General features: G+C 43.0%; 1 protein-coding gene across 3 annotated transcripts in view; it reads right to left on the bottom strand.

Moving 5' to 3' along the window:
• Positions 1-3,801: 3,801 nt before the first annotated feature.
• Positions 3,802-26,025, bottom strand: part of nrp1a (neuropilin 1a) — a 53,464-nt gene continuing 31,240 nt past the window's right edge. Inside the window, exons 8-19 of one of the 3 annotated variants that reach the window (XM_057013428.1) lie at positions 18,545-18,700; positions 16,000-16,144; positions 13,026-13,357; positions 12,280-12,424; positions 9,790-9,900; positions 8,997-9,050; positions 7,160-7,303; positions 7,026-7,078; positions 6,801-6,917; positions 6,614-6,710; positions 6,469-6,522; positions 3,802-6,385 (exon numbers count right to left, since the gene is read on the bottom strand). In XM_057013428.1, coding sequence (XP_056869408.1) covers positions 6,099-6,385; positions 6,469-6,522; positions 6,614-6,710; positions 6,801-6,917; positions 7,026-7,078; positions 7,160-7,303; positions 8,997-9,050; positions 9,790-9,900; positions 12,280-12,424; positions 13,026-13,357; positions 16,000-16,144; positions 18,545-18,700 — 1,695 coding nt within the window. In that variant the 3' untranslated portion in view covers positions 3,802-6,098. Of the gene's footprint in view, positions 6,386-6,468; positions 6,523-6,613; positions 6,711-6,800; positions 7,079-7,159; positions 7,304-8,996; positions 9,051-9,789; positions 9,901-12,279; positions 12,425-13,025; positions 13,358-15,999; positions 16,145-18,544; positions 18,701-26,025 lie in introns of all 3 variants that reach the window. The other 2 variants (XM_057013427.1, XM_057013426.1) reach the window with 2 other exon arrangements.

Consider the following 26,025-nt stretch of genomic DNA (forward strand, 5'->3'; position numbering starts at 1 on the left):
TCTGAGCTGCGTATTAATATTCATTTTACTATAATAACAGATGTACGGGTCAGGCCTTCACTCTGGCAACATTGAGACACTAAGACGTCGTCATATACTGAAGTTAGTTAATTTAACCCTTAGAAAGCGGCGCATCCTAGTTTGTGTATTGTTTTATTGTGAAGGCAACTTCTGCTCTAATCCTATTCCATGTCTGCAACTTTACATTTGGAATCTGTGTTACGTCATTGATCAGAATATCCCTGGTCATACAGTATAATTATCTCTTTGTACAGATGCTTTGGGCATGTCTGGTAAGCCATCCCATCAGCAGCAGCATCAAAAACAGTGGCAGGAAACGAACCCTGGCGAAAATAAGAAAATTCAGAAACTACAACGATGAAATTACGCAAATGTTTTTCGAGAAAACGGAATGGAGCTTTTGTAAATATATTTCCTCGTACAGCAGCAGAGGCGACATAATTCCTTAGGTTTCACTGCGGGCGTTTCGAATTATTTTTATAAACTAGATAAATAAATCATGTCAGGTATGTGTTTGCCTTAAACTTGAGCAGAACATTGACATCCTTGAATGCTGTTTGGTCTCTTGAGTGTTGGGGAATGCAGTTTTTTATCTGACTTCCTGCCCTGGAGATGGCTGGAAGGTTTCCTGAGCTTCGAAATTCCCTATATCAGATCACAAATAAGGCAAACAAACAAACAAAACTTATATTCTTCCAGTTGAATTTTGTGAAAATAGGAGGAAGTTGCTGGATTAACTGATACTAATGACAACACTGTGAGCTTGTGCGCTATTTGCTGTACTCAGTTACACAACTGGATATTAATGGAGATGAATATACAGTATATATATATATTATTATTATTTTTATTTTTATTTTTATTTTCAGCAAGTCTAACAGCAGCCGGCCGTTCAAAGCCAAAGGAGCGATGGGCCATGAATAAATGTGCACATGAAGCAGACAGTGTGAAATTAAATCCACCTGACTTCTGCGTCCCACATCTGCTATGAGTGAAAACCACTCAATCATGTCAGTGTGTGCTAGCGATGCTCCCACAGAGGTCACACAAAACGGCCGTAGCGTCGTGCGTCCATCCTCTCTCAGCTTCCGTCTAGCCAGACATTTCCTTTTGTATCAGTGTCCAGTCTGTATGACATCACATCGTTATGGCTGCTGGGGAATGCTGATGGCCCTGAGAGGCCTGAAGCTACAACACAGCTTGTGAAGGATCCAAACTGGGTTTGTCAAAAGTGTCTCACTAATGATGTTAGCATCATTCTTCAGTCAGTGTGTCTGCCCCTACATCTTTTATTTTAAAGTTGACGAGGCAAATCAGAAACAAAGTGCATTGAAGCTGCATCGGCCAGTTAGATTTGGCTGGAAAATGTGTGAGAAAATAAACGTTGATGTCCTTGACTCCTGTTTGGTCTCTTGAGTGTTGGGAAATGCAGCTTTTTATCTCACTTCCTGCCCTGAAGATGGCTGGAAACTTTCCATGAGCGTCAGAAACCTGTGATTCCCCCTCCCCCCTTCCCAGATCACAAATAAATCCAAATAAAATGAAGAAAGTTTTTATTGGGAAAATTTACATTTTTACCACAATTTTAGACATATTCTTCCTGTTGAATTCTATAAAAAGAGGAGGAAGGGTTAACTGATAAGAATAAAAACACTGTCAGCTTGCGGACTATTTGTTTTACTCATTTACACAAATTGATATTAATGGAGATGAAGAATTTGGATCTTTTCAGCAAGTCTAACAACAGCTGGACATCCGAAGCCAAAGGAGCGATGGGCCATGAATAAATGTGCACATGAAGCAGACAGTGTGAAATTAAATCCACCTGATTTCTGTGTCCCACACCTGCTCTGAGTGAAAACCACTTAATCAGTAGAAGCGGCAGATTTTCAGACATTACATCCAGGCTTTGCAGAAGTGAAAAGTAGTCGGAGTTTGTAAACATTAAATGTCAACATTTAATAGCAGATTAGATTCATCAATCAGTCCTGTTACAAAAGTTTTTGATTTTAATTCATACATTTCCAATATTGATCATTAAGATGTCTCCTCTTGAAACTTAATTTTACAATTATTTTTACTTCATAATAAAAAAAAGATCTTGGCGATTATTCATTCACACCATTGAACTATAGAGTTACCTTGTGGTCAACTTTGGCCATTATAAGAAAATAAAAACAAACACAATGTGCCCCTTTATCTGTGACTGTATATGTGTATGGGCAACTTTTGAATGTATTGTTTATGATTTATAGGTAATATAGTTCAGTTAATTTCAAACTTCTTGTTTTAAGGATTGTTTTGTTTTAATGTTCTATTCTCTTTTGCGCTTAGTATGTTTTATAGTGACATCTAGTGGTATATAAGGAAATTACAACTCCTGCAAACAAAAATACCTTGGATAACTCCTGCAAACTGCTTTTGTGTTTTAGGGATAATGTCGGCGTAAAAATTATTGAAACAATGTGTTTATGAGTTGTCAACACCTGAAAACAAATAGAAATGTATGATGATGATGATAAGGGTGGCGATGAAAGGGAAGGAACCTCACTGGTAATCCTTCAGAGAACGATCATAACAATTGATAAATTTGAATTGATCAACCAAAAATGAAAAGAAAACCACCAAATAATTATATATTAATTTAAAAACATACATATATAAAGCTTAGAAGTAGCTACTGGGTGATTTATTTGAGATTCAAGCATATTTCATATGTCAAAGATGCTTTAAGGAAAAGGTTTCTCAATGGGTTGACGATACTCTGCATAGATTCTGTCATTTGAGGTAAATCTGAGTTCTCTTCTTTAAGGACACTCCACAATGTTAACTGGATTTTCTTGACAAACCTTGCAGGATATGGTGGGTAAATTTAATGTTTTGTGGACATTCCATTGTGTTTCCAGGAAGAAATTGACATTCAAAGATATTTTAGGTCAAATCTGCTGATGTAATTGATGGTTTAGCCACTACTGTTTCCCTGTCAGGAATAATAAAAAAAAACCCTATATTTCTGATTCTGTTTTATGCGTGTTGCTCTTCAGAGTTCCTGATTAAAGCAGTTTTTTATGCACTAATCAGGACTTAAGTGTTACAAATGTCTTACAGGTAATTGTGTGTGACGGAGATAATAAAACTTTTATGCAGCTAAATGGCAGCATAAGCCTTTTGTGTTCATTATAATGAGTAGTAAATGCGCCTTAAGCTCCACAAGGAATGAATCACCTCTAGAAACTGCAGGATAAATGCAAATGGATGTGAATGATCACAGTTTATACAGCAAATGTTGGTGAAACTGAGTTTACATCCTCAGACGGGAAAAAAATGCTGAATTTCATCAAATGGTCATCAATTAGTAGTGGGAATCCAGCATCAGCCACCTTCAGCCTGCTCGTCCTCCCGGAACTGTTTCTCCCCATTCTTTCATGTGGCCTCTGTTTTCTTAATTAACTTTATTTTCCCTTTTACTGCAGCATTCAAAAGAACCTCATGGTAGATGACAACCACATAAATCAGAGGTTCCCAAATCCAGTCCTCATGAGCCGAGCCAGGTTTTCTGTCCTACCGGAAAGAAAATGCTTCTTCTAAGGAATATGGGAAGTGTGTTTATCTAGTAGGACAGAAAAACGTTCGTTATCAGACTGGATTTGGGATTTGCTATTTTGTGGAGCTGTAAAAGTCCTCTTAAAGGACTTTGGTGCAATACTTGGTCAAATAAAAGTTGCTTCAAAGCTGTTTCTAAAGCAGACAAAAGAAAGAAAAGACTATGTGGCAAGAATATTCCCTTTTTCCTTTAAGGCTTTGCTGTTTATTCATCCCCCCACCCCCACAACAGTAAAATACAGAAGCAGTAATGAAAATAAAAGTCTTAGATTTTCTTGTTCTTGTAAAAAAAAAAAAGAGCACAAAATTCGAAAGACAGTACAAAATGAAGCGTTGGTATATACTTAAATGTCGGACGGGACGCCTTCGCTGTTGAAAAGTCAGTAGGTTTACATCTCAGAAATATAGCACATAACCTGAAACTATATATCAAAATGAAAGTAATGAACACATTTGTGTGTCGCTGTCTTTCTTTTTTTGTAAATGAATGCTAGAAACACATAAACCTCTTAAATATATTTATCAGTGCAACATAGTTGGTTGGAGTCCAGGCTACAGTATCCTTTTTTCTCTAATTTTAGTTGACGCTGCTGGAGCTAAAGTCTCTGCGGAGATGAGCAAGCTTCACCATGGCACAATGTACAAAGCACACAGATGTCAGGATCGATTGTTTGATTGGGAATTACAACGGCAGCCTGTGCTAGCGATGCTCCCAGAGAGTTCACACAAACGGCCGTAGCGTCGAGCGTCCATCCTCTCTCAGCTTCCGTCAACAGCCAGAGTCCCAGCGGGCTTTCAAGAGTTCACTTGGATGTGACAGTAGCACTTCTTTTGAGCTTAGAAAAGATAGAAAAGCGACCGGCTATAGCTTGGCCTCCTGGTTTCCTCTTGTGGCTCTTTGAGATGTGAGCAAAGGTCATCCGCCGGAGGGCTGAGCGCGTGGCTGAAGAAATGGACAGGAAGAGGACAATCATCCTTTGGTAAAGCCAGACAGTTCCTTATGTATCAGTGTCCAGTCTTTATGACATCACATCGTTATGGCTGCTACGGGGGTAACACATGTGGAACTGCTGACTGCCCCAAGAGACCTGAAGCTACAATACAGCATGTGAAGGATCCAAACTGGGTTTGTCAAGAGTGTCTCGCTAATGATGATAGCACCATTCTTCAGTCAGTGTGTCTGCCCCTATATCTTTTTGTTGATGAGGGGAATCAGAAACAAAGTGCATTCAAGCTGCATTGTCCAGTTATCACGTGAACAATCCACAGTGACATATGGAGTTGACTTGCTATAGTTTTAGCTAAAGCAAAATAGCGATTGTTGGGATTTTTTTTGGTATATTTTGTGTTTTACCTTCTTTCTCCCATTAAGTGAGCTTAAATATTGATTTTCAATAAAACAGTGAAATGGTGGAAAAATCTGGTCGAGAAGGTTTGCTTGTTTGTTTTTTTTTGGTGATCAGGGTTTTTGTGATGACTGATGATTTGAATACACACTGGACTAAGACAAATCTCCCTTACTGGAGAAAATAATGTAAAACCTCCCCAAAACAACAGAAATCTATAACACTGTACCTTCCACAAAACAATCAGGAGATTGTATTTACACACACGCGTACAAACCCATGAAAAAAGGGATACTGCAGCATTTTTTTCCTTATTTTTTTACTTTCTTTAAAAAGGGCAATAAAATATATTAAAACTTATTTACAGTGTCGTTTCTGAACAGAAATTAACAAAACCAAGCGCTATGATAGATTGTTTTCTTTTTCCTTTTCCAGATATTTATAGGATAATGTGCCCCTGTTGCCCGTCACCATAACTTCAGCCACATACAGTTAAAATACACCCAGATCGAAGGAGGCCAGCCAAAATGTATCTAAAGGCACATTTCCGTGAATGAACCTGTCATGTTGAATTTTGCTGTGACGGAGGTGAGGGGGGCGGGACATGTGTCTGGGTTAGTGGGCTGTGGGAACGCCCCCATCGGGCCAATCTACAGTTTTTATATGGTTCTTTTACAATGCGTTTCTTTTGACCCTTTAAAAGAAACAGGCTTCTATTAAAAAACAAAAATCTTTCTGAGGAAATGATAAATACTTTGAACCTTATTCATAAATTGGTGTCAACACCAGCGTTTGGCTGTGAAAATCAATGAAAACCAAAATAGAAAATTAAAATATCATCTAAATCATCTGTACATATTTTTGTTTTCTTTTGTACACAGTGCCCCCTACTGGTAGTCGTAGTTTTTTTCATTTTTATTTTTTTTACTGCAGCTCCTGAGAAAAGCGTGGATCAGTCCAAACCTCCCGTTGATTCCTGAACCCGTCCCTCGTGTGGGTCGAGGGGATTGGCAGTTCGTTTAGCCTGTCTTATCGCAGATGCACCGGACGATATGCTTGCTGCCAGTCTTATGCGCGGTCTCTGAGCTGTGCACGCCACAAAGTCCAACGAATGCACTCGGGCCCGTATCAAGCCTCTAAGTATGAGTTCTGTACATTGAGTTTGTCCTTCTTGGATTTGACACCATCGACCAGCTCAAAGTTATAGTTCTCCAGAGCTGATAAGTTCCTGTCCGACATGCCCCCGTGCGAGCAGGCACAGTACAGGACTACGCCGCAGATGGCCCCCAGGAAGACCCCCAGGGCCGACATGGCGATGATAGTGATGAGGATGGGGTCGAGCGTCTTCAGCATGTTGCCCGCGCCGCTGATCTGGTTTGTCTCCACAAAGTCAGGGTATTCGGTGATCTCTTCCACTGAAGAAGGGAGACAGATCAGAGAAACAATGAGATGGAGCAATGCGCCTGCATTCCCAGAGAGCGATGACAAGGAGACTTACGGATTTCATTGAGACGATCCTCTGGCAGCATCACCTCCGGGGGTATGTCGGGATCTGCCCAAAGAAAGATTCAAATGATACCAGTGGCCCAAAAAAAACGGCTGCATCCGTCCAGGAAGCATAACCGGTTATACCAAATCCTCACCTTTACACTCTGTCATGCTGAGCCCGTTGAGAACCTTGATGTCGTCCACAGCGATATCGCCCCAGCTCTTCGCATCCATCAGGCTTTCAATCACCACCTTAAAAAAAAAGCATAAAGGGTGAACTCTTTCCTGAACCTCTGAATTTGGTGCCTTACAAAAGTCAAAGAAAGAATGATTCCGGCTTACCTGGTACGGTTTGTCAGTTTCCGGGACCAGGACCCGACCTTCCCTCCAGCGGCTGCCTTGGTGACCGCTGACGGTCCACAGCAGAATGTCAGCTGGCCCGTCGACCGTCTGTTTACGCTGTTTGATGTGCAGCGTGCCGATGTGTGACCCAAACATGTGGTACCAAAAAGAAACGCAGAGGTCAGAATCCAGGGATGTGACCACGGGACTGACCAGCCGAGCCACCTTGGTCTCCTGAGGCCCCGTTGCTAAAGTGTAGATGAAGTTCCCTGATCCACCTGTTGGGTAAAACAATGCATGTTGCTGAGAGAAAAAAAGGGGAAATGTGTAATGTGTCTGCTGTGTGAGGCATCCTGTACCTGTATGGTCCATGTTAGGCCCAGTGTTAAGAGTTGGGGTACCACTGGACTGGATTTGCCACCTGGAGCCTGTGTCCTCTGATGTCCAGCTGCAGAATGACGGGTCATTGGACCAGCCAAAGTCACAGGCAAACCACTGAAATGCTGCAAACACATGGTAGAAAGGTCGAAAGGTTAACAGCCGTAGCTCAGGCGCCTTTATCGATATGATTCCACTCTTTGGCAGATCGTCTCCGCTAGAGGGCAGCAAAGATCTGCCAGATATGATCAAAATGGCTCAAAACTTCTACTGGGATTGAAGAACACACACCACCCTGAATAACCCTCAACAATTCCATGAAAGGATGTGGGAGCTACAGTTTTGATGTTACATCAAATTTGATTTAAAAAAATTGACAAAAGTTCAAGGAGCCTGGGGCATTAGTTTAAAATTAGCCAGGCGCGAGAATGACAAAATGCACCTTCCCTTTTGCCCTTAATAATGATTTCTTTTTTTAAACTCATGTCTTCAGGCAACTACTCTATTTACACACGAAACACAAAGGATGGAATTCCCACCTGGAATTGCATTTCAGATGCCAAGCCACTGTTTCCTGAAAACATCCCGTTTCCAATTAAAATAACTTAAAATAACTGGATTTTTTCAATCTCGGGAGAATTTTATTGACACAGCCGATGAGCTTTGGGTAAGATGAGCATCCGCGTGACTCTCTAGGCCATTTGATGAATAAGAAGAGGGTTTTTATTTTTCCCTCTGTCAATGTCAGTAGAAATCTAAAATTAAAATGTACATCAGAAATATGCTTGTATGCAGATTAAATTGTGTGTTTTAAGAGACTACAAATGACTGATGAGGTTAAGACATGTCATTCTTCCATATGCAAATACTGTATTTTTGCGACCATAAGGAGCACTGTATTAAAAGACGCAGTCTCAGTTACTGGTTCTATTTCTGTAATTAACCCATATGTGCACAAGGCGCACTGGATTATAGGGCGCAGGCATGGTAAAACATATCGGTACGCTAGCTTAAAACATGCATGCTAGCGTGTATTTAGCAATGTACTCACGTACATCATCTTCAGTATCTGAAATGAATGAAATTAATCCGAAATGGCTTTTGTGAAAGCCCAAAAGCCCAAAAGCATTAACAGATTTTGGAACTCGGTGCACATGTATGGTGCACCACATTATAAGGCGCCCTGTCCATTTTGGAGAAAATGTAAGACTTTTAAGTGCGCCTTATGGTTGCGAAAATACAGTATGTCTTTTGCATGTGCAGGCACCTCTCGGCTCTCATCTGCTATCAGAGCAGACGCCCCAGCGGCAGACAGAGACCCCAGACTCAGCTAACAGAGTGAATGAGTCCGGGCGGAGCCTTTGGCCCATTAGTCAAGGTCAGACTGGGGCAAATCCTTTCAGCCGGCGGCGGCCTCACCAACTTGCAATAGGAGACAGTTGTGCCTGTATGCCTGCTCAGGTGACCCCTTCGGAACCCCTCATTTCCTGTGACCATTTGCATTTTGCCCCACCTGCTCTCTCCCCTCCCTTCCTCTCTGTGTCTGTCTGTCTTGTGGACCAGTGATTAGCAATTATGCTGAGAAGGCAGCAACAGAGCACCAGGGCTAATCATCAGCTGAAGCTGCATCATGCAACCCCCCTCATGCCGTTGGCAAGCACCTCTCAGAGCCACATCAGCAGCTTAGTAACAGACACATATTAGAATAAAAGGCTATCATGCATTTCTGTGGCATCTCACTACCATTATTCACTAAGTTGTGGCCAAACATCAAGGTTTTAACATGTCTGCATGTGCTAATATTCATTTCCTGCTTACCTGCAACAGTGTCCACTTCCGTGGTGGTGGTGCTGTCTGCCACTGTAGTGATACCTGTGACAACATAACAGAGTAGCATGATCATCCTACAAGCTTTAAAAAAATATTAAACTGAGTGCACTTGTGCAATAAATACATCCATGCCAGCTGTAATTAGCTAATCAAGAAATTCCAAAAAGCAGGCGACTAAAGCAGTGCCATGCTCATCATTAAGACTGCTGCTCGATAGAGGGTTGCGGGCAGCTGTGCAGGCTTGGGAGAGTCGCTGGGTTACTGGACAAAGAAAAAAGAATGGAGGCTGCAAGATAGAAGATACAAGCTAGAATCCAGTCCTAGAAAACCCACGTAAGCTGGGTTTTCTGTCCTTCTGGGCAGAAAAAAACACTTCCTCCAAGGACTGTGAGCCCAGGTGAAAGCACAGTCTACCTGGTAGGACAAAAAACCTGGCTCAGCTATGGCCGTTGAGGACTGGATTTGGGCACCCTTGAGCTCGATACTCTAGTTCGAGACAGATCCGGCTCTTGATAGTTTTGCAAGGAGGTGAACACACATGGTAATCTCTGTCCTCATATCTTTTGTTAGTATAGTAGGGGTGGGAAGTAACTATATGCTACAGCTGCTGCGGGTGTGGATACAAGCATGCATGTGTGCACACAATAGCAGAGAACCTACAGTATCAGATCTGACTGCAACAAAGGAAAAGTCAAATGAATCGAGTGTGAGTAGGAGAAGAATAGGGGAGGAAGGTGAGGGGTGGGGCTGACGCGCAGTCTCATGAGGGTGATGTTAGCACCTGTCTTGTCGTAGTCATCACCTGTGCCACTGTGGCAGCTTGCCTGGTCGTCGTCGCACTCGTCCGCCAGAGTTGTGCTTGGGAATGCGGTGGTAGGCGGTAGCGTGGGAGCTGTGAAGGATTCCAAGGGAGAGAAGCCGAGGATAAGTTACACTTGAAGACCACAATGATGTGGAGGACAGAGACAGAGAGACAGTCCAACTGCAGCCATGCATAAAGCCCCTCCAACCGAATTCTCATTTTATTATCGTTTATCCACTGTGTTCACTTCAGGAGGTTCAGGTGCTTCCGTCATCCTGATTCGGAATCCGTATTGGTGGCCAAATATGAATAAACGATGAATAAGGATGAAGACGTAGCATTAAAAGGGCTCGAGAGTGATTCGACGCCTCATTTTTGCTATTTTAGGCCTCACTCTCTTCTCTTTATCTGCTCCACGCCGCTCACCTCACTCTCATCCCCCTTCTTAAGTCCTGACTTTAATTTTGATATATATGTATGTGTGTGTGTGTGTGTGTGTATATATATACTGTATATACAGTATATATAATTTAATGGTATTATCAGAACAAGTATCCAAACGATCTAAAATTAACTGCGATCTCTGCTGAGTCGGATAATTGTGTTTTGGCTCAGTTTTTTGAGATGTAAACCATCAATAGTTCCATTCCTGTGGCTTGAGTGTCCCATTTATTGTGTTCTGAATCTCAGATGTTACAGGTTTGAAGGCCCATCCGTGCAAGCATCACATTGTAATCATTTGGCGGTGGCTAAAAACAAATGCATTAACTTGACCGTTATCTTTTCCTTGGGGTGGAAAAAGCACCATTGGAAAGACTTTTGACAGCCATGCAGTTAAAAGAGCAGCGCCCAGCACGCACTGCCCACAGCAACACAGAGAGTTCAAATGAAAGCCTGGCCTTTAAGCATTCCTCATCTTACTGTGCTGTGGAGATGTGCCCATTTACGCAATAACAGTAAAGCTGAAGCCTGGTGTTTAGCACCCGAACAGCTGAAAATCACATGTAGGATCAGAAGTGAGATTGCACACAGGCGGCACCCTGCGGCTCCCACAATGCCTTATCATTAGGGCCGTGCGATGCATGGAAGTAGGGAAACCCCCCCCCCCGATATGCACCGCTGCTGCACGGCCGTCCTGTGGCTCTGACTGATTAGGGAATGACCTTTCCCAAATGCATAATGGGAAAAGAAAAAGTGGCCAAAGGTGGGAGAGAGTCATGCAGGCCAAAAGAGATAGGTGCAACCTGTGTGAAAAATGTTTTCCTCTATGAACTGTGTGGGATTGGACTTGTCGGCCCCTATGTGCGAGCTGGTGCGCCGGCTGGATGAAATATGAGGCGGATCAGCCCCTGTCAGATTCAGGGTGGGGAAGGTCAGGGATGGGGGTCAACACCGCATCAGGGGAGCCTCTCACAGAAATGAGTATTTAGCCCTCCTTCTGTGGCATCCCTCCCTCTCCCTCTCATACACACACTGTGTATACATTCCTGGTACCTGTGGGGCTTCTACGCAGCCGTGTGTGTATGCGGTGAGTGTGTTTGGCATTAACACCGAAAACAAGCATTATCATCTGACTACTGAAGCTCCCGATGGGAGTCCATGGGGCTTACAACAGAATAGGCCTCCCTGAAATCCAATATGTAAATCCACTTAGGGCTAATGCTACACACTCATAGTGCTGAGCTGTTTCTGTGCTACATCAGCTTTAAGATAGATAAAGAGCTAAACAAATAGGGTTGATTTTTAAAGATGGATGGTAGCGTGCAGTCCTAAGGAGGGAGAAATACACGCAGGGGTTGATAAGAGTGTGATGCGGATCAGGCTGCAATAATCCTACTGGTCCAGTTGGGCCTTCGTTTGATCTCTTGTAGGGTTGGGAACCTCTGGGGGAACCTTTGATGTAACTGGGAGTCAACTGTCTCTTATAGGGATAAACAACAGGAGCTGGACAGCTGTGTGCTCAACACTGGGCACACTCATGCACATCTTTAAATAACCGCTCTGTGGCAAAACATGGAGCACAGGCCGCTTATAGCCAGGTCAGACTCCTTGATGATAGATGGCCCACCTGTGCTTGGTTAAACCTGGTCTGTAAATTAACTTTCCCTAATGTGCACAGTTAAGCTGTCTCTGTGCTTACATTATACAATTTATGCTGTGGATGAAAGTGTGTATTTGTTGAGGAGTTTAATGTGAGAGTGAGGCCTTGGCCATAGGTTTTGTGCTACATTTTGGACTTTCTTTAACTGCCAAAATTCCCACCGCTTTATTTCCCTTTTTCAGGCTGTGATGATGCACAATAGAATAATTTTAACATGAGAGAAATTTTGTTATCCGTGTCTAATTTGCTTTGGAGTTTCAATTTCCATTCTTCAAGCCACATCTGACCTCTTACCACAGAGCTTTGTGAACGAGTGGTTTATAACTTAGATAAATTAAGGGGACAAAAGACATGAAAACTGCAGATACCTTCAATCTCACAGCCAAGGAGCTCCAGTCGAAGGCCCATACCGGCAGGGGTGGCTCTCTCTGGGTAAATTCTGATGAAACGGGTCAGCAGGGGCTCCACTATCCTCAGCTCGGGCGTGTCATAGTTGCCATTTCCTTCAAATATCTGGAGACAGATGAGAAGGAAACATTTATAACTAAAAACAGAATATTCAAGAGTCCTGGTTATGTCTCTGCAGCATGACTGAGTCCACACAGATACCCTGAGGCGGACTTCTTTATGAATTACAAAACCCAGCAGTGGGGTGGAGCAGCGGCGTTGTGCTGAGTAGGTGCAAAGACTGTGGGAAAGAAGAGACGATGACTAGATCGCTCTCATCTTGCTTGCTTTTTGAAACATGGCTTCGTCTAAGAGGGCTTGAACTGCACCCGCAGCTTTTCCACGGACTGAAGAACCAGAGGAGATAGAAGGTTGATGGAGGCTGGATTAATGGCTGCGATCGAACGAAGGGACCTGGTGCAACTTTGATGCAGGGAAGTTCCTCAGTGAGGGGAGAGAGGAAGCTAAATAGGACAAGGAAGATATGGATCCTTCCTTGGACCCTTCATAAATCAACCATCATTCCATCTGTTTTAGATTTATGCCCTGTCAGGGACTCTTGTAATTGAGGATGGGCTATTGCAGCCCTTCTCCGAGGTTTGTGTGTGTGCACAGTTGTACACATACATAACTGAAAGAAACAAATTATCCGATGAGAAGCTCTCACCTTTGGCTTGTTTCCATTGGTGTCCAACACCATTGCCCACTCAGATCCGTTGTTGCTGTAGCCAAGGCGAAACTTCTTCATGAAGACTTTGTTCTCGCGGTGCTTCCCACCTTGAATGATCAAGCCCTTCACCAGCTTTTCCTCGCCCAGGTCAACTTGGAGCCACTCGCTGGCAAAGGGCTGAGGCTGGGGCAACAAAGTCCATCCTGTTCTGCTGGTCAGAAGGCGGGCGTTCTCCGGCACCCAGCTCCGATCCGTATGAGAGGATGCCGTGATTTGGTTGTCTGTGATCAAACCCGATATCATGCCCAGCATGCCCGAGCATGGATATTCTAAAAAGACAGGAAACACAACACACAGGACTTAGTTTTGTTAGTTTGTTTCTAACACAACTTCTGAGGACCTGTCGTGATAAAGGAACCAAAGCACTTCTGCACCCAATGACTTGAAAGTTGTTGCCTACAAGTGGAGTTTAGGAAGTTTGAGATTCAGGTTCCTGTGAGGCTGCAGGTATTGTAAAAGTCAAAGCGAGGAGAGCAACTCCCCAAACTCTTTACTGTTGATCTCTCCCTCAATACTCTTTCTTTCTCTCTCTGTCTGCAGATCTCATGCATACTAATTCCTGCGCCTGAAGCAGTTTTCTCCAGGCAGCCAATTAAAGCCCTCCTCTCGGTCGGCGCTTGCACGTCCTGTATTCTGGGAGTGTTTCTCTCTTTTTCATCTCCCTTATCCACCCCTCCACCCCTCACAGACTCAAATACACTGACACGTAAACACATTCTCTTTGTGTTTTATCTTCTGTGCTCGTCTACCTTCTGCTCCTCAGCCCTCAACATCTGTACAACTGTCACTTAACACCTTGTTTCCCGTCCACAGTTTCAAACTTTGTTGTTTTCCTTTTTATCCTACTGCTCTGATCTCGCCCCACCTGAGTCTCTGTAGGTTTCCTTCATTTAAAAAAAAAAAATCACATTTCCCCTTTTTCAGCTGTTTTGTCATTTGACTTTTATCCACAAAGCCCTTTTTTCAAATTGTGAGGAAACAGGATAGCAACCTGTCGCTACATCTCAGAAGTATGTGCTTGTTCTAGCGCCACACACCCAGAACAGTTCGAGAGAGTTCATATTAAGAAAAGAACATGTTTGTCTCTACACTGAATTCAAACACTGTATTTGATGGCAGAGCTACAGCATAATTGCATAATGGTCCCTGCTGTGATAACATCTAATTGATTATCTAATTATTATTATTGATCTGATCCTTATGGCCTTCCGACGCCACAATTTGCAACATTGTGGTGTTTTGCTTTCCGTTTACATACAGTCTTGGTAGTTACCATTGAAGCTAGTTACAAATTCTTTAAGTTGTAAATCTTCCTTTTTTGTCTTTCTAACTTTCCTCTAGTACTGACACCCCTAGATACCGAGAGAAGGACCCACATCTAATAAAATGTTTAATATCCTGTTGTCCACACTTGGACAGCATGAACTTATAACTACTTTATCTGCAAGAGACAAATGTATTACAACTCCAACCTGAGAAGCATAACTGCTTCTGGGGAAAAGCAGCAAAGAGAGCAACATTATCTTGAGCAAAACCTTTACAAATCTGCTCTTTGAGTTTATCTTCACTTTTCCTTTTTTCTCGAGCCAAGATCATTTTTAGAATGGCCTCGTGAGGTTTGATCTCAATTTAGATCGCGATCATCTGGTAGTTTTAATGGACTTCAGCTGGCTTCATTGACATTCGGTCTACACGCAGCGGCCCACCCAGACGCACACGTGTATTTGCAAACCTTTGACATTTGAACTAATGTTTAATATTTGCAAAAATCGGGCAGATCCTCTAATGAATAGCTGCTAGAAAATGTGACTTCAATAATTAAATAGTGAATATTCTGCGTCATTCCATTACAGCTCCTCCTCTCATCTGAGCCCTGAATTATGGTCTTGGCCTCTAAAATGAAAGGTCCTCCCATAGCGTTTTAAATTATGGTCCACTGTAGTGCTGCACAAGAGCAGATCTCTACTAGAAATCACTAATATTTCTATGAAAGTTGCTCAATTAGGGACTTATAACTGAAGTAAGAATGGAGTGAGTCACAGTTTCTGCGGTCTTTTGGAGTCATGCTTTCTTAATTTATCTCTGGAGCCATATGTTCACTGTCTATCTCTTGAGCAATACGTCCTCTGTCTATCTGTCTCAAGACAGAGCTTCTTCCATTGAGTGTAGCTGGGAGTGTGTTAAGAATGTGGCAAATGCAGAGCTGGCGTCTTCAATTAGGAGCTGCAGCAACTTGGATCCTCTGATGTTTTCATGCTCTGCAGCAGTCTGGGAGTTTGAACGAAACACTCCGTTATAACCCTGCAAATCCACACTGTCTCTGTTGAGTGTGCTCATCCCAACACATTAAACAAAAGTCTCATTTTGATAAGCTACGTTATTATAAATAGTACAGTGAGATTCAACAGGTTAGAATGCATGATTTATTAATTTAGCAAAATTGCTGCGATCACTTCACTGCAGAAAAGCAAGGCGTGCTCTTTAAAAGTTACAAATAAAAAGGCAAAGATGAGGTTCGCCACAATCAAAGCCTTATGGCTAAACAGGAGCCTGAGACCAGATCAGTGGGAGGGATGCGACCATACAGAACCCACACAGTTTCAGTGCTCTCCTCCTACCAGCTGTTGGTTCCATTTATATTGAATGACGTACATCTAAACACAGGGGTAACATAAATAGATAATCCTCCTCCTTGTGCTGCTCCTCTATAATGCAGCAGCTAACTCTACCCTAAGAAGAGAAATTCACCATCCTTGCACACCTGGTAGTGTTTGTGCAACTGGGACCATGATGGGAATACACAGCAAACAGAACAACACCTGTCACACCAGTCGTACATGTGCAGAGTTGATCACCTGCAAGCAAAGATCAAACTGAGGTGCGCATGCCAGCGTGCATGCAGATCACCCACCTGAGATCTTGCATCCATACACCTCAAAGCGCAGCGCAATGCCTGTTTCCCAGGTAACGGGACGGATTCGGACGAAGCGTGTCAGCGTGGGCTTGGGCAGCATCGTCTTGGCAACGTCTGTTGGGTTGGTGTTGCCTTGAAAGATCTGCGAGAAGGGAAGTAAATTATTGATGGAGAATATCGAGTTGATATGCAGGGTAGAAATATCTGTGAGACCTTGGCCATACTGCATAAAAAAAACCCACAGCGAGCCAAGGCTGGCAACGATTGTCATTCAGTGATTAAGGTGGTGGAGTTGGAGGGAAAAGATGGAGCTTCAGAAGCATAGTAGGGAAAAGATTTAGGTCTATGGGTGAACCAAATATTTTGCCTTTGTTTTCTGTGATGAAACAGGTTGTTTTTTTTGCTTTGTTTTTTGCTAAAAACAATGTGAAGAGGACATAATTGTCTTTGCAGAAAGGAAAACAATCTCAAATGAGACAAATGTTTTGAATATTTCATCAGAGACCCTCATTTTTTGATGAGAAGTAACCAGTAAATTCAATAAGAAATCCATCTGAAGATGAAATAGTTTGCTAAATGTACTAGATTTTGACTTTTCGCCTTATATGTCAGCTCGTGTATTCTTCGATTGAGGGCAGCAGCACAACATCAAGGACATCAGGGCAAATACTGTATGTGCAACTCTAACAAAGCCAGACGGGCTGGAGAGTTCCTTTACTTTCAGATATGCTGGAGCTTTTACTACTGTGTCCTGTTTAAAAGTCACGGATGTCACTGTTTTCCCCTGAGGTCAGTTTACAGTTTACTAACACCATGCTGAGATGCTGGTCATTCATTAGAAAGAGCTCCACATGGTCCATAACTGTTCATTCAGGGCAACTTGAATCACACTGCTGACCAAAAGACCTTCTGACCTGTTTGGCAGAATAGCTATGAAGCAGAAAGACACCCAGCTGAGCAGGACAAGGAAAAGAGGAGCACTTAAGCAACACCCGCAATGACGCATTAGTCTGCGCAGCCTTCCTACCCCTGTGCCTTCTTGTCCCAGAGCAATACCTGCCACGAAGGGACCCTCCGTGCAAGTCATCCACTCTCGCAAATGTCACACTGGATCTCGTCGCTTCCTGTTAATGGTAAAGTGTTGTTTTTTTTCCCTTCACAGCTGCACTAAGATGCAAAACTGCAGGTTCAGCATGGAGCAAATGGTGCCCCTCTGCACAAGCACTTTGAGAAACACACACACACACACACACGCACACACACACACACACACACACACTCACACACACCGAACAGGCCAGGCTTACCACAGCACCATTAAGCTAGCCACATTACAGAAGGGGCTATGCATTTCGAGGAGACCATAAGATAGCCAAGCCGCAAGGCATGTGCACACTGCAGTGCAAATAAGTGTATTGAAAGCTCTGTCGTTGTTGTTGCCAGGACTTTTTTAGTTCCTTATGCTATTTACAGGTCATACATGCACAGGTCTGTCAAACACATCTCTCTGACCCCCAGTGACCCAAAATGAAAGATGTGTCTACTTCAAGATGGATACAATCTGCACACCAGGGTGAACAGCAATCAGTGACCACACTCCTCTCCAGGACCCACCTCCACCAGCTGTTCAAACATCTTGCAACCCCCTCACTTTCCCCTTTTTGATCCTTTGTCACCTTTGTTTCTTTTATACCTTGATAGGTTTCTGATTTAAGACAGCAGTTGCATTCCTACCCTAATCCAACCTCTGTGTTTCTCCTCTGATATACGAGCGCTGCAGCATCTGCTTTAAATACCACCCAAGACTAACGGTGTGTATATTCCAATGCTGAGATAATGGTATCATTTTACCCCGGCAGACCTGGATTTAGTTAAAGTCTCTGTCACAGTAAAGATTTATGTGTGCTGCAAACAGAGCTACAAAAGTCGGGTATGAATTTGGGTAAAATACAACAGGCTGTTGGGTGTAACCAAAATATGAATTAAAATTCTGATTATGTTTTTTTTTTTTTTTTGGATTCCTTGATCTGGGTCTTGAGGATGAATAATATTGCAAATCAAAATTTAATGAAATTGGCAGAGAAGCATGAGTATCCATCACATCCATCTGTGGCACCATCAGACCAGACTAGCTGGTTGAACCCCAGTAATACCCAACAGCCAAATCCTCTTTCGCTGAATTACATTAATGTACGCGTACCACTGTCCTACTGTTGCTACAGCAACACGCAAACCATTCGGCTTTGGCTGAACAAATGCACAGAAATCAGATTCAGTCTTTTCACCATCAGTGGACAGAACATATATAATATTTGAGGATTTTCTTTCTGTATGTTTGATAAAAGCTTAAACATAAGAGGTTTTTCTCCCCCTCACATAATATGAAAGGATTAATGGATGGGAAAGTGAGATAAAAGTGTGGAAATATACTGTCTATGAACTTGAATGTGACATAGGTTAGCCTCATTTTCTTAGATGTCATTGTACCCCTCCTGACTAATGAAACATTAATCACATCAAAGAGGAGGATTATGTCTCCTACCTTTTGTTTAGAACCTTCCTTCAAAGTGATCCAGTCTTCTCCATTCGAGCTGACATCTACTTTGTAGGACTTGACGTAGTAAATCCTCTGTGTCTCCTGGGAAATGGCGCCTTGCGTGCCGACGGCAGATACAAAGCGCAAGAACCCCAGATCCACCTGTGAAAGAGAGAGGAGACACGAGAGAAATCCGATTAAAATGGATTTATTACGAGGGAAAGCCATAGCAGTCGGAGAGATTTTCACTTTTTAGGAAGAAACACTGATTAGCTTAATCCATCCAGAATATCGTGCTCTTCAAAAGCATTAATATGTTTTGTAGGCAAGACTTTTAAATCAGAATCTGTATTATTAATTCACTGGTAAACGGAAGGGTTCCAAATACTTTCTGACTAATTTGTATCACCTCTAGCTATAGTTTCATCAACCGCCACCTAGAATTTAAGAAACTGCAATGAAATAATATTTGCGTTAATGAAAGAGACTGAGGATGACAACTTAATTTCCTGAGATTGGAGACAAGAGCTTATTGGATAAAAGTAAACGTTGAACAAAGTGAGATCTGCAAAAATGTTATCGGAACTGGCCAGAAGGAAAGCGAGATGCTGACTGAATATCCTATCAAATATTGTGTCTTTAAAATATGCAGGATTCATAAAATAATCACGAAGTGCAGTGCAATACTTATATTTTCACAACCTAGTCCTATTTTCCTGAACGCACACTTTATTCTGAGTTGATGTTGGGCAAAGAATGTTGCATGTTTCCTTTAGAGAAGGTGACGATGCTCTCTCCTTGTTGTCCTATCTCTGGAATGGGAATGGTGAGACTATCGTTATACTAATCCTGTATAAAATAACAGGATTTATGAAGAAGCAGCCCTCTTAATTTTAAGATGTAATAACTCTGTCTTTGACAGGCTGAGCTGACACTAATGAGGACTAATGGCATGTGTGTTGATGCGATAGAGCAAGTCAGACCACTGGAGGAATGGGCATGCAGAGCACATGGAGAGCTTTGTTGTGACGTGAGATGGGTTCAGGTTGTGATGGAACAGACATTAGAGGGGGATTATGAAATCGACACAGAGGAGATAGCGAGGATACGTGAGAAATCCGCTCTGTCGAGAATGAGACACGCACACGCGTGCACATATTTCAGGAAAAGAAAACTAAAAGAAAGCCAGGGTGATCTCCTTCCAAATGTCTGTACCGAGCTTGATCCAGTTAAAACCAGCCTGTTTGATCTGCCGGCCTTACATCCAGCACTGTGCCACAGCAAAGAGGATCTGCATGCTGTCGACTGCTCCTGGACCTCAAAGTTCCAGTGGTAAAAAGACATGAACATATGGGAGCAATAAACGTGGTTCCAGCAGGCTATTTTCTCACTCTGATTTAAAAGGATATGGACAGAGAGACACTTACAAACACAGAAAGAATACTTTTGTTCCTATCTACAGGCTCTGGGAGCCTCGACACTAAGTCCCAGATTTCTTTTTGGGCCACAAACAGAGAGACAATTAAATGCCCCCCGTGCTTCAGACAGTTCAGATTTAATAATGCGAGAAGTGAATTGCGTCATGAAGGATAAACAGGCCGTGCATCTGCTCTGAATGAGGAATGCATCGTGAATGGCTGGAAAGTCTTTAGCGTCTGTGTTCAGACGACTTGGGTCTGACTCCTTTCCAATCCAAACCAATGAAAAAAAGGCTTACTGAAAAGGCTAATGAAGGTCTAACAGGAATACCTGGCCTTGGGATGTTTTTTTTTCTGGATAGATCTCATTAGGTGTAATGGAGAAGAAGAACCGCTGGGAATGAAATAAGTGGCTGCGCTAATTGGGAACACTCATGGATGCTCAGACGCGACCTATGAGCATGATGACAAACGTGTGGTTGGAAGGAATGATAGACTTCTGGGTGAGTTTAATGAATATTGCAACTGGAAAATTGTGTGAGTGGTAAATTAATGTTTTTATTTAAAACATAGGCATTTTTTTCTTCCAAGCGTTTGGGCGTGATGCTCCATGGCCAGCATACATTTATCGCTTGTGGTTCAGAAGTATTCGTACAACCCAAGCCCCAGATAGAGGAGAAAAAACACCATATCGAATTTCTCTGCTTTTTGACACACAATCTCAAACATGACTGTCTGATTATGCTGAAAAAATAGAAGACACAAGAAGCTAACAGCAAAGTCAGAAGAGGTGAAACAAGGATGTTTTTTTCAGATTAAAGATTGTTTTCATTATTTCATGTTGGGATTCTACACCTGTTTTACGCATCAGTGTAAGGAAAACCTCAGCACAGGACCTAGGTCTGGCGCGTCTGGACCAAACTGACCAAAGTAGCTCAGTTTTTGTGCTTGGATGTGGGCCTGGGTCCATAAAATAAAAGAACCCTGTCTTTAGTACGTACACCAGCAACAACATTTAAAGACTGCAAGCAGTCATTAGTGTATCTCAGGTAAATAAATCATGTTCAGATGATGAATTGCGTGCCTCTGAGTCCAGAAAGGCTGACTCATGCTTAATAGGCAATGTAATCACTGTGCAGAAAGGTGTAAATTATGACTCCTAATCTCATGTCTATGGGAATGTGCTTCATTTTGAGACATTGCTGATCTCATAGAATGAAGCCCGCATCAGTTCGTCTTCTAGCATACTGTTATTTTTACTCCGAGAGTGCATGTTTGACTTGAAGCCCACCTATAGACAAATGACACTATACATTTTGGGCATTCAGGTGCCCAGTAATTCATATCTGCCAAGACAGATACTCATAAACATGCCAGCCTGGGTAAGAAATCACCCCCAACTTCTCAGCAACAACAGTAGGCTGATATGGCAGCAGGATTGTTGTGTCCTTGTCTTCCAGGAGGTTTTTTTTTTGTGTGTGAGTATTTTTATTTTTATTTTACCCATTTTAGAATGTTCTACCTTGCTGCAGTGCCACAAACAGATGACTCAATTCCTTGTCTCACAAAGGGCTGGAGGTGCTTCTTAGACCAAAGACGCCACAAAAGCAGAAAAAGAATTAGACATGCTCGGGCTTGTAACGTCAGACAGTTTGGGCAGGGTGTGCACTTGGATCAGCACCCTGGAATCCCTGTTGGGCATGTGAATGAAATGTATCTATTTTGTGTGTATGTTTTTCTTTTGTAAGGGCTGTTATAAATTAGATGGAATGATGATGGGTGTTTGTAGTTTGTAGTGCTGACCTGTCAGTAATCTCTCAACGTCTGTAAGCGTGATCAGGTCTCCCCTTCACTCATTTAGTCTCTGCTGATGACTCAATTGTGCAGCCTGGCCACATGATACAGAATAAATGTGAGGATAAAGTCTAGTCACTGTTGTTTGGGTGCAGTGATGGCGTTGTGTGGTTTCCTGGGCTCGTGACGTATGTTCAGGACTACAGCAAGAAGCCAAAACTTTATCTCTCCCTGCTTGATTTGCTTGTAATTGAGTTGCCAAGAGGATGCTGCAAAAAAAAAGGTTCTGCTTCAGTCAGGGAAAAGAAAGGGTGTCTATGTGTATGTGTGTGTGTGTGTGTGTGTGTGTGTGGGGGGGGGGGGGGGGTTGTTGGCTGAATAGCCAAGCCCTTTGGGAAATGGCATTATTCGTTTCCTTGCACCAAAAACAACAAAAACAGAGATGGTGAGATGGGGGAGTGCTGCTTTGTATGCCAAAGTCAAATTGCAGCTGGTAGACAGACAGGAAGCCCTGACCAGGACTCAACCCTTGGAAATGCCTTCAGAATCTCAACAGAAGACGCATTGACCAAAATGCGCCCCATAATTATGATCATTATAGTTTTTAACATTAATAAATGAAATTATCCAGCCTGTCAAAAAACTCAATTGCAGCGATTAATTCTGTATGATGTGCTCTTTTATCAGAGACTGAACTTAAATTTGGTTCAGTTGTGGTTGTTATCGGAGTCTACCAAAATGTTGCCCATCAACAAGTAGAGAGCTCTGCTTTTTAACCAACTTTGGAGCTGGATGGCTCCATTACTTAAAACTAATTCCTTTTGCATGGAAATGGAATTAATTCAATGCTGCAGGGCCAATAAGCTCCTCTCTTGACCTTCCATTTATCACGTTATTCACCTGTCAGGATTACAGTATATTTTTAGCTCCCAACACCTCGTTGGTGGCCTTAAATTATGCATGGCCCCCCAACCACTGATCATCTGTTTTTCTGACAAAGAGGGATGCGGAGGTCAAACGACAGCTATGATGAAATTAAAGGCTGTGGTTTTTTTCTGTCTGGCTGGAGATCTGTTGCGTAATTACGGGTTTAAGACCCAGCTGTAAGAGGAAGCCTATCAAAGGTGAGGTTTTTAGTGTCTCCTCATCTTTAAGACCTGAATTCCAAGGTCATTCTCTTTGTTACAACACACATGTTTGAGGCAGTGAGTAATGGTTATGCAACGGTGATCAGGAAGGAAATGAGGGTGACTTGAAGGTATGTCATGTCTGAAAGCTGCTTTATGATAGTATTTCAGGACGCACAGCTGCTGGTGACATATCTCCGTCTAAAGTGGGCTTGGGCATTTTCATAGACACAGAGTGAAAGCGACAATAATTGTGGCTGTGCTGATTTTTTGGCTACGGGTGCTTGGGAAGCTTTTCATGACATCATGCCGTACTTTATGTTTTCAATTTCCAGTCCCATATTTGGGCTCCTTCACTGGAGTAGTCTCTATCCTCTCATTGATTTTCCAATTGAGAGACAGACCTGGGAGCGGCGAGGCGCAGACAGCGTGCATTGTTTCCATTTGTGCAATACAATGATGATCTCACCAGCAGCTGCATGCCAACCTCCGCTCCCTTGCTCTTGCTAGACTTCATCAGCTGAAAAGCTGCTGTTAATTACAAGTCCATATTCTAATTACTCATCACCCGGTAAGCCCTGGATCTGGGACAGAAGTGTGGAGAGAGACAGTGATAGGGTATTTGTGTAAGTTATTGACCTGGAGTAATTGAGTGCATGTTTGGATGTGAGGGGAAGCAGGACCAGGCAGAGGTTCCTCGATCAGGCCTCAGCACCGGTGGATGACTCTGGATAGTCCCTGGAGCATTGACGGGGACACACCAAAGCTGGTAAAGAGTAAATGGCTGATGGCGTAAGACTAATGCAAGCTTTGCAGACAAAGGAGGACACTGTCAACAAACACTGATATGCTTCTCATACTTTCATCTCTCAGATAAGCAAGATGAAAGGACCCCAATATCATGATTAGACCCTCATCTCCATCAGATACATATGGTGGCTTATAAATACATAAATCTGAAAGTCAGGAGTGATAAAGTGTCCTGGCAAAGAGACAATCATGGCAGCTACATCATACATATGGAGAACACATCAGATGTGTGGGATGCTCATATACAGAGAACCTCAATAAAAAGGCTTTCACATATTGCCGGCTCACACCAACAGAATGTCAATTATTAATGTTGTGTATGTGCAATCAATAATGGATGTCTGACAGTGAAATCTTTTTTCTTTAATTGCGTAATGCAGTTAATGGGTAGGCCTTAGGGTCAACTTTCTCACATTTTGATGCTTTACATCTCAAAATGTACCAGCTTCAATTTAGCACCTCTCCCTCAGAGATGATGGCGTGCAAATTTGCAGCACCCCGGTGCCGAGACCCTGATGTTCCTGCTTTTAAGCTTTAAAGTATTCCAACTTTCATACAGGCAGCTAAATGTTGCTCAGACCTGTTATATTTCACCACATCAGCATTTTTGAGATGAATAAAGGAATAAGATCAGAAAAAAGAACCAAAATCCTGCCTGGAGGGATTGTCACCTCTTTCTTTACACACTCCTCAAGCCTCAAACTCCCTGAAAGGGCATCTTTCCATCACTGTGGACACCAAAGGGCTGATTAATGGCTCGGCTAAGGCAGTGCTTAAAGAGGAACCATACCACACCAATCTAATTACTCAGAAAAGAACAGGCGGACTCCAGCATCCTGCCTTCCTCTCTTCTCTGCACATCAGTATGAGGCAACATTAAAATGGACAACAAATCTGGATTATGTTTAGCAAAAAAAACAAAAAAATGTGAAGGAAAGCAGAGCAAAGGAAAATACCCAGGAATCAAAAGGGTGCCTGTCATGAATAATAAATCTGTCTGCCTCAAACTGCAGTCAGGGAATGATAATGAAATAAATAATGAATTGATTACTATGCATGTGACGGGGAGCTGAGATGATCTGAGTGTGCCGCAAGGGGCCTGAAGCTTGTTGCCGTTCCAAGCTTAATGAAAGACGAATGAAGACTTTTACTCTTTTAATACCACTTGTGATAATTGGGCGTCTGCTCAGAAGTGCTGAGCACAACTACATCATGCTTCACAGATAACATGAATTATGTGAAAGCTGCAGACTTGGTTCTTTTTCAGCATTTGAAATTAGCTATTAGAAGAGTCAGATTTTCGACTTGATGAGTATCGAAGAAATCAGCAGGCTTATTAGAGCAGATTCTGAATCCATATTTACTGGCAGATGACTGGTATCTTCTAGAGTGGCAGCAAACCACTTGAAAGTGACGCTGACAAAAATGGGAACCACAGTTGAGACCCATAATGCTATTAGACTTCCACTGAATATTTTACTAACAAGGATTTTCTTTTCTGGGAGGCAAATGCAGAGTCGGGAGACCAAGAGGTGGACCATCCAATTTCCGGAGCAGAAGTTGCCGAGGTAGTGAAACAGTTGCCCGGCGGCGGAGCTCCAGGAGCGGATGAGATCCGCCCAGGGTATCTTAAGGCTCTGAATGTTGTAGGGCTGTCCTGGTTGACACGCCTCTGCAACATTGCGTGGACATCGGGAGCAGTGCTCCTGGACTGGCAGACCGGGGTGGTAGTCCCTATATTTAAGAGTTGGGACCAGCGGGTGTGTTACAACTAAAGGGTGATCACACTCCTCAGCCTCCCTGGGAAAATCTATGCCAGGGTGCTAGAAAAGAGGATTAGATCGATAGTCAAACCTCTGAACGAGGAGGAACAATGCAGGTTTCGCCCCGGTCGTGGACAGATCACAGATCAGCTCTTTGCCCTTGCTGGGGTGCTTGAGGGGAGTTGGAAGTTTGCCCAACCAGTCCACATGTGCTTTGTGGACTTGGAAAAGGCTTATGACCAGGTCCTCAGGAGCATCTTGTGGGGGGTGCTCCAAGAGTATGGGGTGGATGGTCCCTTGATAAGGACCATCCAGTCCCTGTACCGAAGGAGCAGGAGCTTGGTCCGGATAGCTGGTTGTAAGTCAGGCTCGTTCCCAGTGAGGGTTGGACTCCACCAGGACTGCCCTTTGTCACCGGTTCTGTTCATAACCTTTATGGGCAGAATTTCTAGGCACAGCCAGGGAGTGGAGGGTGTCGAGATCTTGTCGCTGTTTTTTGCGGATGACGTAGTTCTTCTAGTACCATCGAGCAGGGACCTCCAACAAATGCTGGGGCGGTTCGCGACCGAGTGTGA

The sequence above is a fragment of the Takifugu flavidus genome, chromosome 17 (genome assembly GCF_003711565.1).
Source record: "Takifugu flavidus isolate HTHZ2018 chromosome 17, ASM371156v2, whole genome shotgun sequence".
Classification (NCBI taxonomy): domain Eukaryota; kingdom Metazoa; phylum Chordata; class Actinopteri; order Tetraodontiformes; family Tetraodontidae; genus Takifugu; species Takifugu flavidus.